At 43.3% G+C, this 13,647-nt stretch overlaps 1 protein-coding gene across 1 annotated transcript; it reads right to left on the bottom strand.

The window, feature by feature from the left end:
• Positions 1 to 314: 314 nt before the first annotated feature.
• On the bottom strand, positions 315 to 1,949 carry GPRIN2 (G protein regulated inducer of neurite outgrowth 2). The gene has a single exon (XM_044660219.1). It carries the CDS (start codon positions 1,947 to 1,949, stop codon positions 315 to 317), a length of 1,635 nt encoding a protein of 544 aa, XP_044516154.1.
• Positions 1,950 to 13,647: the final 11,698 nt, after the last annotated feature.

Genomic DNA, 13,647 nt, shown 5'->3' with positions numbered 1-13,647 from the left:
ACCTAAATAAATGAGCTGGGGTCTTGCTCCAGCGCAGGAAGGCAGAGGTGGGTGATGAGTCAACAGGCAGAAATTTTTCAATGGCAGTCGACTGACAATTTCTACCTCTTTCCCTTTTCCTCCCACTTGGGTCTACCGGGAGGGTTGCTAATTAAATGACTGCCTCAGATACTTCTTCTTCATACAGGCTGGCATCCCAATCCCAGAAGGCTTTGCATTGACTTTTTTTCCTGAATAATTTGTCTTCTAATACACAGGGGAAGCGGCCATTCCCATAAAGTCCCGGGGTAAAGAGGAAAGGGCATCTTGGTTATTTATTCTACAGCTGTGCTCGAGTGGACACAGCAGCTAGGACGTCTCAGGGACTGGATCATGGTTCGAAATGGCCTTCTCTTTCCCTCCTTGATCAGGGCCTCCTCACCACCTGGTTGGGTGCCCTCTTTTGAGGGAACCGTCTGGAACTGTTCGATCTGAATCTCCAGATGTTTCTGGATGGCCAAGCCCAGGACCTCAGGATCCACGGAAGCTCCGTACACCTCCCACGTCATCCCCTCTTCGTCCCATCTGACCTCTCGTACGGGGGATTTGGGCTCCTCCCTGCTGACCTCTAGGTTCACCTCTGGGAACACGTGGGGGGGCACCTGATCGGTGAGAGGGGGTGGGCTGGTGGCCACAGCCTTGCAGGCCGTGGAGGGAGCCGTCTGGACCTCAGCGTCCCTGCAATGCAAAGAGGCTGATGGTCCCAGAGCCAAGTCGCCAGTGGAGGTCATGGTCGACACATCTTTGGTCTTGGTGATCGGGTCTGACGCCGGCTGGCTTGCCAGGAGCGTAGAACCCGCTGCGGATTCCTGCTGTGGGCACTTGGTCGGGGCATAACAATGAATGCAAACGGGGGCCTCCTCTGCCAGTCTGCGATATCTAACCAAGTGCTGGTTATGGAGGCCAGATTCACTCACGGATGATACCAGCTTGGGAAACGTCAGAATCTCTGACGTGGATAGGACGTGGCAGCATCCAGGGACGCCCATTTCATTCATGGGGCACAGCATCCCAGGGCCAACCTGGAGGGCTGGGATGGGCAGGGGGTGGCAGTAGGCAGAGTGGGTGTCACTGGTCTTTGCAGAAGTTTCTGCTTGTCTAGGACAGTAGGGAGAAGATGGGGGATGCATGTACCCAGGAGCCGTGGGCACAGAGCACGGTAGGATACTACCTTGGGTCCTGCTCCCTGGATCTGGAATCGAGTCACCCCCACTATGGTCACCAGCTATCTGGACCTCTCCCCCCGGGCCGGGCAAAGTAACGACAGCATCTCTCCCAGCCTCAGCGCCCTGTGACACTGGATCACCTTCTATATTGCCAGCCGAACCCTGAGGGTCAGGATGAGGAGGCTCTCTATCTGGGTCCACACTGTCATGGTGTCCCATGCCAGGCCTCTGGATCAACACATTCCTTGGCACGAGGCTGCTTCTTCCCCTTGGTGAGGAGCCCAGAGCAGAACAGCTGACGCTAGCTTCCATGGGCACATTGAGGCTGAGATGCCTACAGCCCGACGCTAAATCAGAATGACTTCGCTGTACCACAACCCCCGGCACTGCCAAGCTCGAGGGGGACGGCTCACTCTCCCCCATGAAGTACACGTTTCCAACAGTGCTGCTCTTAGAGCGGAACACCGAGCTCTTCTCCTGCCAGGGGGAGGGCGCCGGCTCTGGGCACGAGCCATGGCCTGCTGCTCCCAGGGTGCTTTCTACGTCTCTTCCACTTGCGCCAGCCAGCTGGATGGGGTCACCCTCCTCAGTGGGACTCTGGCAGACGGTGCTACTGACACTCTTCCGGAGCTCCTGCCCATTGCCTGGTCTTTCACCCAGGAGGTTGGAGGAGCTCTTGGAGAGGGGTTGGCCATGGAGAGTTGAGGCTGGGTGACACTCTGGGTGAGAGTCGCTGGTGGCCATGGCCAAGAGAGTCTTCCCTACAAGAAGAGCAGAATTTCAGAGATTTGGCAGAATAATGGCAGATGAGCATGATTCAGCTTCACCAGTCCAGAAATTAAATTTAATCCAATTCAGCGAGTCTATATTGAATACCCAAAATGTGGTAAGCCCAATGATAAGCTCTTTGGAGGATACAAAGAAATATAAATATTTTCTGACCTCTAGTAGCCCACAATGTGGCCAGGGAGATTAATAAAGGGAGGTCATGAAGTATAATGAATGGAAAGACCACCAGGTTCTGAAGATCTGCTTCTTCCCCTCGCTTGTCATGTGGCTTTAGGCAATTCACATAACTTGAACCTCAGTTCCCTTATGTTCAAAATAAAGCTGACTAGTACACAAAAGAACACTGCTATTCTCCAGGCTTATAAAATAATTTTATTTGTTCCCCCATGATAAACTGGCAAGATTGGCAGTGCAGTGATTATTATCTTTATTTTTTCTGTGTTCCCCAAAAAGAACAGAAAACCAGCCTGCAAAACATAAGATTAACAGTGGGTATGGGCTTGTCAACCATTTGGCTTTCTCTAACAAAGTTTTAGTTATCTCTTTTAATTCATTATAGGCAATGGGGGTTAAGTGACTTGTCCAGGGTCATAGCTAGCAAGTGTCTGAAGCTAGATTGAAACCCAGGACCTTCTGTCTCTAGGCCTGCCTCTCAATCTGTGGTTTGACCTAGGTCAGTAATGGGCAAACTTTTTAAAGAGGGGGTCAAAGGAAAGGAAATGCTCATCTGTCAGCCTGTTTCTAAGGCAACTCTTTCGAAGTTTCATTGTATTGTATCCTACTCATTGTATTCCTCATATTAGGAATAATGTCACACGGCAGGATAGAACATTTCAGGGGGGCCACATCTGGGCTGTAGTTTGCCCATCACTGACCTAGGTGCCTCCTAGTATTCTCTTCTAGCATGGTTCAGGTAGGAGAGTTTAGTGATTTTCATTCTTGTTGAGCAAAGATGGGCTCTAGAAAATGAAAGTCTCTACATAGACATAGTTTCTGCTTGCTAGAAGCTAATCACCTAACAGCTAACAACCCTATTTGAGTCACTGGTAGGAGGGTGTAGGATTAATTGCCCTCCTACCAATCACAGTCCATGCAAACAAAGTCTACCTGCTTACCTTCTGGGATTTTTGAAAAAATGTTCAGTACACCTAGGTTCTCCCTTTTGGTCTCATCTTCTCACTCAATGAGGCAAGAACAACTCAGGGAAACTTCAAGTTGTCCTCTGTAAACATAAAAGAAAGAGAGAACAACTCAGCCTGGGAGGGGAAAAAAGTGAGCCAAGAAACACAAAGATCAACAAAGCAAGAGAGAAAGTCAATATCAAGGAACTAAGAGATTCAGAGTTGAAAGAGAGCAGGAATTCACCCAATAGCATTTCTAAGCCCATAAACATAGTTTCCTTCAATAAAATAGCAATCTAACAACCAACACATATGCCAGGTCCTGTGGTGAGCAATGTGAATACAAAAAAAATCCTAAAAAAAAAACCAAAAGTACAACAACAACAGAGAGAGAGAGAGAGAAAAGAAAGGGAGGGGAGAAAGAAAGGGAGAAAATAAAGAGAGAAGGAAGGAGGGAAGGAAAGAAGGAAGAAAAGGAGGGAGAGAAGGAAGGAAGGAAGGAAGGAAAGAAGGGAAGGAAAGGAGAAAGGAGGGAAGGAAGGAAAGGAGGAAAGGAGGGAAGGAAGGAAGGAAAGGAGGGAGGGAGGGAAGGTATCTATTTCTTAGAGCAGGTACTGCTCACTGGAACTAAGCTTTGAAGGAACCCAGAGACTCTAAAAGGGGAAGTTGAGAAGGGAGTACATTCCAGCTATGGGGAAAAGCTTGTTTAAAGGCAGAAGGTGGGAGATGAAATCCCTTACAGTTGCCTGCACAAAAGGTATCTACCTACCTCTACAAGTTCAGCTCCTCCTATCTCCCCATTGAATTATGCATCTAAAACAGTGATGGGCAAACTACAGCCTGTGGGCCAGATGTGGCCCCCTGAACATTATTCCTAATATGAGGAATACAATGAGTAGGATACATTACAATGAAATGAAAGAGTTGCCTTAGAAACAGACTGACAGATGAGCATTTCCATTCCTTTGGCCCCCTCTTTAAAAAGTTTGCCCATCACTGGACTAGAAGATACCAGGTAGTAATGGGACGTTAGCAGGTCAAGGAATGATTGCTCAGGACCAGTAATCAGAAGAATCACCAGGTTTGTGATGGCCAACAGGATATAGATGACAGGGCTAAAAGATCCAGTCTAGGCAGAGGTAACAAAACCAGGGATGGTTTGGTTTATCTAACAAGGGAAGGAAAGGAAAGGAATGTGGATAATCTATCTGTTATTAGATAACTAACCCTCCCAACGGATCTAACAGTTGTTCTCTCACGGGAAGCCTTCTGAGAGATTTTAGCTATACTTGTCCTTACCTCTCTACTAAAGTCCCAGTTCCTAATGTAAATAAACTCTTCTAACCTAAATTTCCCCTTTGATGGTGGCAGAGGTATTAAGGTAGGGAGCTGAGCAGAAACAGGGCTCAGAGAGCAGTCCTCATGGACAGATGTCTTAGCAGCTCTATAGATGTATTTCTCAGGCAGCAGGAAACACAGGTTGTAGGTAAGGTGGATCAGAAGAAAAGCCACGAGAGAGAGAATAGCCAGCTGACCAGGTCCACCCTAGGAGACTAGACTAAAATCAACCTCCCGCTAACTGTCTGTTAGAAGAAGACAGCTCAGTTCCTTCTGTAGAATTCCAGAACCTTCCTGCTTCTGCCTTTTCAGCAGCTCCTACTTCTGTTCATAAGCTCTTTTCCTTATAACACCATGTAAAGTGGAAGGCTCCTCCTGTCCCCAGCCTATTTGTAGCTTTGTGCCTGCCCCTCAATTCTGGATTCTGTATCTGTTAGTGCCTAGGGCTTCTCTCTGGGCTTCTAAGAACCCTCTAAAGTGAATACACCCAACCCAGCTACGCTCTTCAGACCAGATTGCTGTGGACAACCTGGGCAACAGAGAACTTCCTTTGTAACCTGAGTCAGGCTGAGAAATCAATAAAATTACTGCCTCTGATAGTTACCAAGATGTTCCCAAAGCAAACAAAGCCAAACACATCCTGACATGTGGAGTACAAGTGCTCTCAGAATTGTTGGGCAAACAGAAAAGGGATTAGAGCGATGGAAGTGGAATTCATCGAATGCAGGATGCTTTCCCCTGCTTCCTCCAAGGCACACGTGGCTTGGGGGCCATCTCCTCCAGGAGACAAGGTCTTCCCCAATCCCCAAGATGCCAGTGATGTCTCTCCCTCCTGAGATTCTTACTTGGTAGATCCTGGAATACACGCTGTAGTTCCTTAGTACCAGTAGGAACATAAACCCCTTGAAAGCAGGGATAATTTACTTGTTTTTTGTTTTTTTGTTTTTTTTTTTTGTCTTCATATCACCAGGCCTAGCACCATGCCAGGGCACAGAGTAGTAGCTCCTTAACATATTTGCTGAATTGAATTTTACTCATTCCACAGAACTGATTTAGATGAAATGAATTTCTGCCTCCCCAAACGACTGGCTTGTGATTAAAGCTAGTGACCTTTATGATGTTCTCCTGAAAGAAGCAAGCAAATCCATACCCTTTCTTGTTTTCTGTTTGACAAACCAATAGTTCTGCCAGGTTTTCATGGATTGGAACTAGGGCCATCCAGTGGTAAAAGTGTATATGTGTTTGGGGGCACCAATAGCTTACTTTTTTACCTGATGGTACTGCCACTGGGTCACATCTGCTCCCAGAAATCCCTGCTTTCATATCTACCTGGCTCCATTCCTGCTTGCCTGAAGATTTGCCAAACTGCCTGGGAGTGTTAAAAGACTTGGAAGCCATCCACCATTCCTCTATTTTCACCCACCTACCTTTCACAGGTATTCAGATCCATACAACTTGGGAAACTCCTGTTTGCCAAAAGAGTTTTGCTATTTACAAAATCCCCTTAAAATTTTTTTAAAAGCTTTTATTAAGTATGAACTATGTAGAGTACACTGAATTGGGGGGTATAAAAATGAAATAATTTCTAGCACCTACCTTCTGAGCAAACAGCCTAACAGAAGGAAATAAGGAAAAAAAAATTTACACCAATAATAAATCAAGGTAGACCAGGATAAATATAAAGAGAATGTCTAGACAAAAATATTACGAGAATAGATTGCTTCCAGCTAGAGGAGCAGGGGTTAAGGCCATATGAAGGAGGTGGCACCTTGAAAGAAAGAGGAAATTTCTGAAGAGAGAGAAGGCTGGTTCTAGGCATAAGCAAGGGCAGATAAGAACAGAAATGGTGAACAATCCTGCCTGGCAAGAATGTAGACTATGTAAGGAAAGACAAATAGCATGAGTGAAGACTGGAGTGTCTCGAATGCCAAGATAAGTAGTTTATGCTTTATTTAGTAGGTCAGGGTGAGCCACCAAAGATTTTTGTGCTCAAGAAAACAACCTAACCCACAAGGGATTAAGTATAGAGGAAGATCATATGGGTAAAAGACGGATGAAAGCTATCACAACAGAGAGGTAAAGGGGGCCTTAATTAAGGAAATTAGAATTAAGGAAAGAAAGGCAGACACATAAAAAAAGCAAAGACTATTTGAAATTAACAGGACTTGTCAATCAACCAACTTCAGGGAAGGAAGAAGACAACAATGTATTAAGCACCTAGCCTTTGCTTAATATACTATATAAATATTATTTCAGGAGGTAGGTAGTGTTATTCCTTTTTTATAGTTGAGGAAACTGAGGCAGGTGTCCAGGGTCAGACAGCTAGTATCTGAGGCTAGATTTGAATTCATATCTTCTTGCCGCCAGACTCAGTACTCTGTGCACGATGGTGCCACACAGCAACCTCTAGGGGAAATTAAAAAATGTCATGGGGAAGAAGATGGTGGGATGTGCCATTGCTAGGAACAGAAAAGCTAGAAGGGGAAGGGCAAAGGGAAGAGGAGGAGTTCAGTTTTGTACACAGGTTTAGAGCTGAAAGGATTCCTTTGATACGTTGAATTTAAGGTGCTAGAAGGACTTCAAGGTAGAAGCATTCATCAGAGAACTGAAAGTATAGGACTAGGGGGAGCCAGGTGGCTCAGTGGATAGAGAGCCAGGCCTAGAGATGGGAAGTCCTGCCCTTAGACTCTTCCTAGCTGTGTGATCCTGGGCAAGTCACTTAACCCCCTTTGCCTAGCCCTTCCCACTCTTTTGCCTTGGAACCAATTTATAGCAGTGATCATAAGGCAAAAGGTTAAGAGTTTAAAAAAAATAAGAAAAAAGAAAAGTATAGGACTAGAGCTCTGGGGAGACATAGAATATAAAACACAAATTAGACATTTATTCTACCCTTCATATAAGCAAGAGATAATTGAAAGCACAGGAGTAGATGAGATAGCCAAAGGAGGATTTAGAGACAGGAACTAAGAGGGTTAAGAACTGAGCCTTGGGAAAGAACCATACTTAAGAAGTAATAAAAGAATAAGGATCCAATTAGAAATATTTAAATAGAATAGTAAAAGAGGTGAAAGAACCATGAGAAGGCCATCATTTTGGATGTCACAAACTGAAAGTTCTGGAGGCATCTTGAACTCAACATATTCAAAGCCAAACTCTCCTCCTCCCAATCTATAATTTCCCAACTTTCCTATTCCTCTCAAGGGTGCCGCCATCTTCCCAGTCATCTAGAATGGAAACCTCAATGTCATCCTGTACTCCTCATTCCCACTTACCCCACATATCCATTCTATCATCAAATCTTCTTGTTTTTACCTTCACAATAGCTCTCGTTTTCTCTACTTACACAGTCATCACTCTCATGCAGGCACACATTAGTTCTTTCATGGAATTATTTGTTTATTTTTTAAACCCTTACCTTTCATCTTAGAATCAATACTGTTTATTGGTTCCAAGGCAAAAGAGTGGTAAAGGCTAGACAATGGAGGTTAAGTGACTTGACCAGGATCACACAGCTAGGAAGTACCTGAGGCCATATTTGAACCCAGAACCTTGACTCTAGGCTTTGCTACCTATCCACTGTGTGACCTAGCTGCCTTCTCATTGAAGAATTTTAAATTCCTTAAAATTTCTGGGTAGAGTTTTTAAAATCTACTTTGGGACAAAGCCAGGAACAAACAGCCCAAACTCTAGGCTATTTGTTGAGGTCAAGCTTAGATTAGGATATTTCAGGCAAAAAACTGACCTTTCCCAACCATGCTCAACTCTTCTGACTGCTCTCTTGCACAGAGTTAGATAGATGCTTGCTGAAATGGCAGGGCTGTGAAAGGACAGATGAGGCTAGGGAGCAGAAAGAAGAGGAAGAAACTAGCTAGAGGCACCTCTCTGGATATATTGACCCAGTTTGTAGTTAGCAGAAAAACTTCCTAAAGCCAAGCCAGAAACCTGTCCCCATGCACCCCAGCACAAATAACAAAGGTAAAAGTAACAAGGTGAGTGGGACTGCATTAAGTAAGAAGAGTTCACATGAGTCCTAAAGCATTTTGCATACAAGATCTCATTTGATTATGAGACAGGTAGTACAAGTAATATAATTTCCATTCTACAGGTGAGGAAATTGAGACCCAGATTCAGTTAGTCACAGAGATTAAGTGACTTGCCTAGTCAGAGCTCATTATTGTTACAAGAATCCAATAAAATCTAAATTTTTTTTAGGGAAAGGAATGTTTTGGTCTTGTCTTTGCCCAGCAAACAGCCTCATATATAGTAAGCTCTTAATATTCAATTCCTCCCTAATCGATTTCCTACCTCACTCCCCAGAAGCTATTCCAAACTATCTCTTCCCTCCTCAAGCTTCCCACACTTTCCCTTCTCTCAGCTGAGAATCTTCTATTTTACTGAAAAAATGGCAGCTTTCTGATTTGAGCTCCCTCCTCTTATGCTTACCTGAAAACCTTTTGACACCATTCTCTCCTCTTTCCCCCCAGCCTCTGATAAAGAGGTACATGTATGTTTGGACCAAGTCTTATTGTCTTCTCCAGCAGACGGCATCCTCAAAATATTATCCCTCAAATAGCAACCTCTCTCTATGAACTTGGACCTTCTCTTTTGCAAATATGCCCATATCTCCCCCATCCTTATAAAATCCTAGATCCTCAACTATAATTGCTCTCTCCAGGTACCAGTGCTCCCTTAATTGCCAGATGATTGCCTTTTTTCAGTCCTAAACCTTCTTGACCTGTGTGCTACATGTGACACTGATAACGAGCCCTTCCAATTAAATATTCTCTCCTCTCTAGGTTTCTGTGACACTCTTCTCTCTGCCTCCTTTGCTGGTTCATTATTTTTTTTTTTACTATTTTTTTTTAATTTTAAACCCTTAACTTCTGTGCATTGACTCATAGGTGGAAGAGAGGTAAGGGTAGGCAATGGGGGTCAAGTGACTTGCCCAGGGTCACACAGCTGGGAAGTGTCTGAGGCCGGATTTGAACCTAGGACCTCCTGTCTCTAGGCCTGGCTCTCAATCCACTGAGCTACCCAGCTGCCCCCATGCTGGTTCATTATTCACGTTATCCTCCCTGACTACAGGTGTTCCCCAAGGTTCTGCCCTAGGTTCTCTTCTCCCTTTAACAGTCTTTCCTTGGTCACTTCCATTGGCTCCCATGGGCAGATGATTCACAAATCAATCTATCTAGTCCTAATCTCTTCCCCAAGATTCAGTCTCGCATCACAAATGCCTATTGGACATTTCAAACTGGAAGTCCTAGAGCCATCTTAAACTCAACATGTCTAAAATCATTATCTTTCCCTCCAAAACCTCCCACTCCAAATTTCCCTTTTTCTGTTGGTAACAATGCCTTCCAGTCTACCATGTTCAGAACCCCAGCATCATCCTCAATTCTTCCCCTCTCTGTCACCCTACATATCCTTTGCCAATCTTGCCAGATCTATTCACAACAACTCTCACACCTGACCCATTTTCTCTACTCACAAAGCTATCATCGTAGTTCTTCTGGCCCTCATCACTCTCACCTAAGTTATTGCAACAGTTCCCTAATTGGTCCCCTTGCTTGTCTCAAGTCTCTCCCCATTGCAATTGAGTTTATAGACTGTTGCCAATATAATTTTCTTTACATGAAGATCTGACCGTGAGACTCCATTTAACCAACTCCAGTAGCATCTTATTTCTTTAAGGATAAAAAATAGACTCCTCTTTTTAGATTTTAAAGCCCTATATGATATGACCACAACCTATCTTTCCAGCCTCAAAAAGCATTTCTCCTCTTCTCCAGGCATAGAAATCTGCAATCCAACCAATCTGGCCTTGTCTTGTTCTCTAAGAACTAACCCCCCTTCCCTGAGTTTTTGTACTGTCCATATCTCAAGCTTAGAATGCACTACTTTCTGATCTCTACCTTGTACTCTTCCTTTAAGACACAGATGAAGCACCGTTTTCAGAATAAAGCCTTTTCTGATCCCCATAATCCCTCCCAAACTACCTTGTATTTAACTACTTTGTACATATTTGTATTTACTCACCTTATACTTAAGCTATATTTTTATCAAATGAGATAATATTTATAAAGTACTTAGCACAGTCCATTTTTTTCAGGTTTAGTCACTGTTCAATCATGTCCAACCCTATGTGATCCCTTTTGGCATTTTCTTGGCAGAGATACTGGGCTGGTTTGCCTTTTCCTTCTCTAGCTCTTTTTACAGATGAAAAAACTGAGGCAAACAGGGTAAAGTGTCTGAGGTCGGATTTGAACTCAGGAAGATGAGTCTTCCTGACTCTAGACCTAGTGTTCTATCCACTGTGCTACCTCACTGCCTACACAGTCCTATAAATATAAGCACTATAAATACTTATTTTCCCCCATATAAACATCTCCTTTCTCTCCTGTTAGAATGTAAGCTCTCTGGCAAGTGGTAATAGTTTCATCTTTCATACTAATATTTCTTTGACCCATATACTTACCTGGCACATACCAGAAATTTAATAATTACAGATTGATTGATACTTGTTAAACTGAACTGATAATAAGTCTCCAGCATCCCATCAAAGTTCCAAGAGTCACCCTGTCCCAGAGGACAAACCACCATGACTTTTTACCCAGATAGATTAACGAAAGGCTGAGATTTACACGAAATTATCCAGTTAACCCTACTTCTTGCCCTATATCTGAGCTCAGAGTTGGAGTTTCTGACCAACTGGTCAGCATGGCTTTTATTTATTTATAAGCTTTATAGAGGAAGAAGGTTGCTAAATCCATTTTCTTAACTGTTTAAGCCTATGAGCATAATGAAAACCTGAAAAAAATCCAAGGCAGGATTTTGCCCAAGAATTACACTTAAAATGTTCTTTTTGCTCCATATAAGAAAGGAAATTCATGCTTAGAAAGTATATGTAATGAGTTAATATGAGTGACAAGAGGATTGGGAGACTAGAACCTGGGTTCAGTCTTGGCTCAGCCACTATCTTACTGTGTGAACAAATCACTTAATCTTTTTGAGTCTTAGTTTCCTCCTCTGTGAAATGATGGATTTGGACCTTAGAGGTCATCTGGCCAACATAAGGATGAATCTACTACACAAAAAATTATTAACAAGACAATATAATGGGCAAAACCCAATATGACACATTTTAAAATGTATTCATATAATAGTTTATACTTGGGTTAAAAAATAAAATGCAGGGAGCAGCTAGGTGGTTCAGAGGATTGAGAGCCAGACCCAGAGACAGGAGGTCCTGAGTTCCAATCTGGTCTCAGACACTTCCTAGCTGTGTGACCCTGGGCAAGTCACTTAATCCCCACTGCCTAGCCCTTACCAGACTTCTGCCTCAGAACCACTACATGGTATTAATTCTAAAAGAAGGAAAGTAGGAGTTTTAAAAATAAAATGCACAAATACATGATAAGAAGGACTTGGTTAGAGAACAGTTCAGTCAGTCAGTCAGTCAGTATTTACTAAATGATTATTATTTGCCAGGCACTGTGCTAAGTGCCAGGGGTTTAAAAAAAAAGAAAAGAAAAGAACACAGTCTTTTCCCTCAAGAATCTCACATTTTTGGGGCAGCTAGGTGGCTCAGTGGTTTGAGAGCCAGGCCTAGAGACAGGAGGTGCTAAGTTAAAATCTGGCCTCAGACAGATTTGTGTGACCCTGGGCAAGTCACTTACCCCCCCATTGCCTAGCCCTTACTACTCTTCTGCCTTAGAATCATTACACACTATTGATTCTAAGATGCAAGGCAATGGTTAAAAAAAGGAGGAAGAATCTCACATTTTAATGGTTTAATAGGAAGAATAAAAAATAAACATGAAAATAACAATATAAAGAAAGAAGACAGAAGCCACTGGAAGCCTGGGGAAATCAGAAAAGATCTGCAGAACTTGAGAATTGTGTTAAATTTTGAAAGAAGCTGGAGGAGCTAAGAGGTATAGGTTAGGAGGGAGAACATTCTAAGTTAACTTGATTTTAGATCCAATGGAAGGTAAATACCTCCTTGCTCTGCCCAGTCTGTAACCAATGCCTAGACTGCATTTCCTTTTGCCTCTTAGAATCCCTGAGTTTCTTTCAAGGTTCAGCTTATGTGTCACCCTTTTGTCTTTCCCAATCCCAAATTTGTTTTGCTTGACTCTACATGTTTTAATGGGATTTAGTTTTTCTTGCTTTCTTGGGGGAGAGATGGGAGGCGTGGCATTTAAAATTACTATAAGCCCTGGGAGACTACAACTCCCAGGACTCCCTGCTACAACTTCCCCCGACATCTCCCACTTCCTTTGTGGGAGGTGTTGGAGAAAAATATATTGTTGTGAAGAAAAGGGGACTGCCCACTGATGTATTTGTAAAAAAGAGTCAAGTATTTGATTTCCTTATGTAGTAAAAAACTGTTACCATTCTCCCCTTGTATTAATGTATATACCCTTTATTTTATTGTAATTGTAAATTTATTTATGTTTGTTATGATCCATTGGGGAGACTGGTCTCCCAAAGGATCACAGGGGGGAATGTGGCATTTAAAATTATTGTAAGCCCTGGGAGAATACAATTCCCAGTACTCCCTGCTACAACTTTCCCGACAACTCCCACTTCCTTTGTAGGAGGTGTTGGAGAAAGTATAAAAGAAAAAGTTTGGCTCTTTTCACTCTCTCTACCCTGGAGTGTCTATTCTCTGCCTGGAGGCTGCCTAACTGTTTCTGATTCTGGACTCTCTCTACCAGGGAGACCATTTTTCCCTACCTAACCTTTCCCTTTTCTAATCTAAATAAAACCTAGCTATTCTAAACCCTAAGTTGCTCTCTGAACTTTTATTTGAACCCCGAAGGGCTCTGGTCAATTTCCCTGTCGGGGCTAGGGACTGCTACCTTCCTTTCCCTTCCTCTACCTTTCTCTCTCCTTTCTCCCATCCTTCCCTTCTTCCAATCCTCCTACCTTCCTCCCTTCTCCCCCTCACAGAGGAAAAGAATGCAGACTTAAAATGAAAGGAAAATAGAAAGTAGGCATACTTAGACCGAAGGGGAGAAAACTTGAGAGGACACATGATAGTTACCTTCAAGTATTTCAAGGGTTGTCTTGTGGAAATGGGAAGATTTATCTGCTTGTCCCTTGAGGAGAGCTGTCTAGAAGTGGAATGGACTACTTTTTTTTTATTATTATTCAAAGATTTTATTTTCCTAATTATATGTAATAACAAT

The sequence above is a fragment of the Gracilinanus agilis genome, chromosome 2, assembly GCF_016433145.1.
Source record: "Gracilinanus agilis isolate LMUSP501 chromosome 2, AgileGrace, whole genome shotgun sequence".
Classification (NCBI taxonomy): domain Eukaryota; kingdom Metazoa; phylum Chordata; class Mammalia; order Didelphimorphia; family Didelphidae; genus Gracilinanus; species Gracilinanus agilis.
Note: the sequence above shows the minus strand (reverse complement) of the source record. Positions and strands in the feature narration are given on the sequence as shown.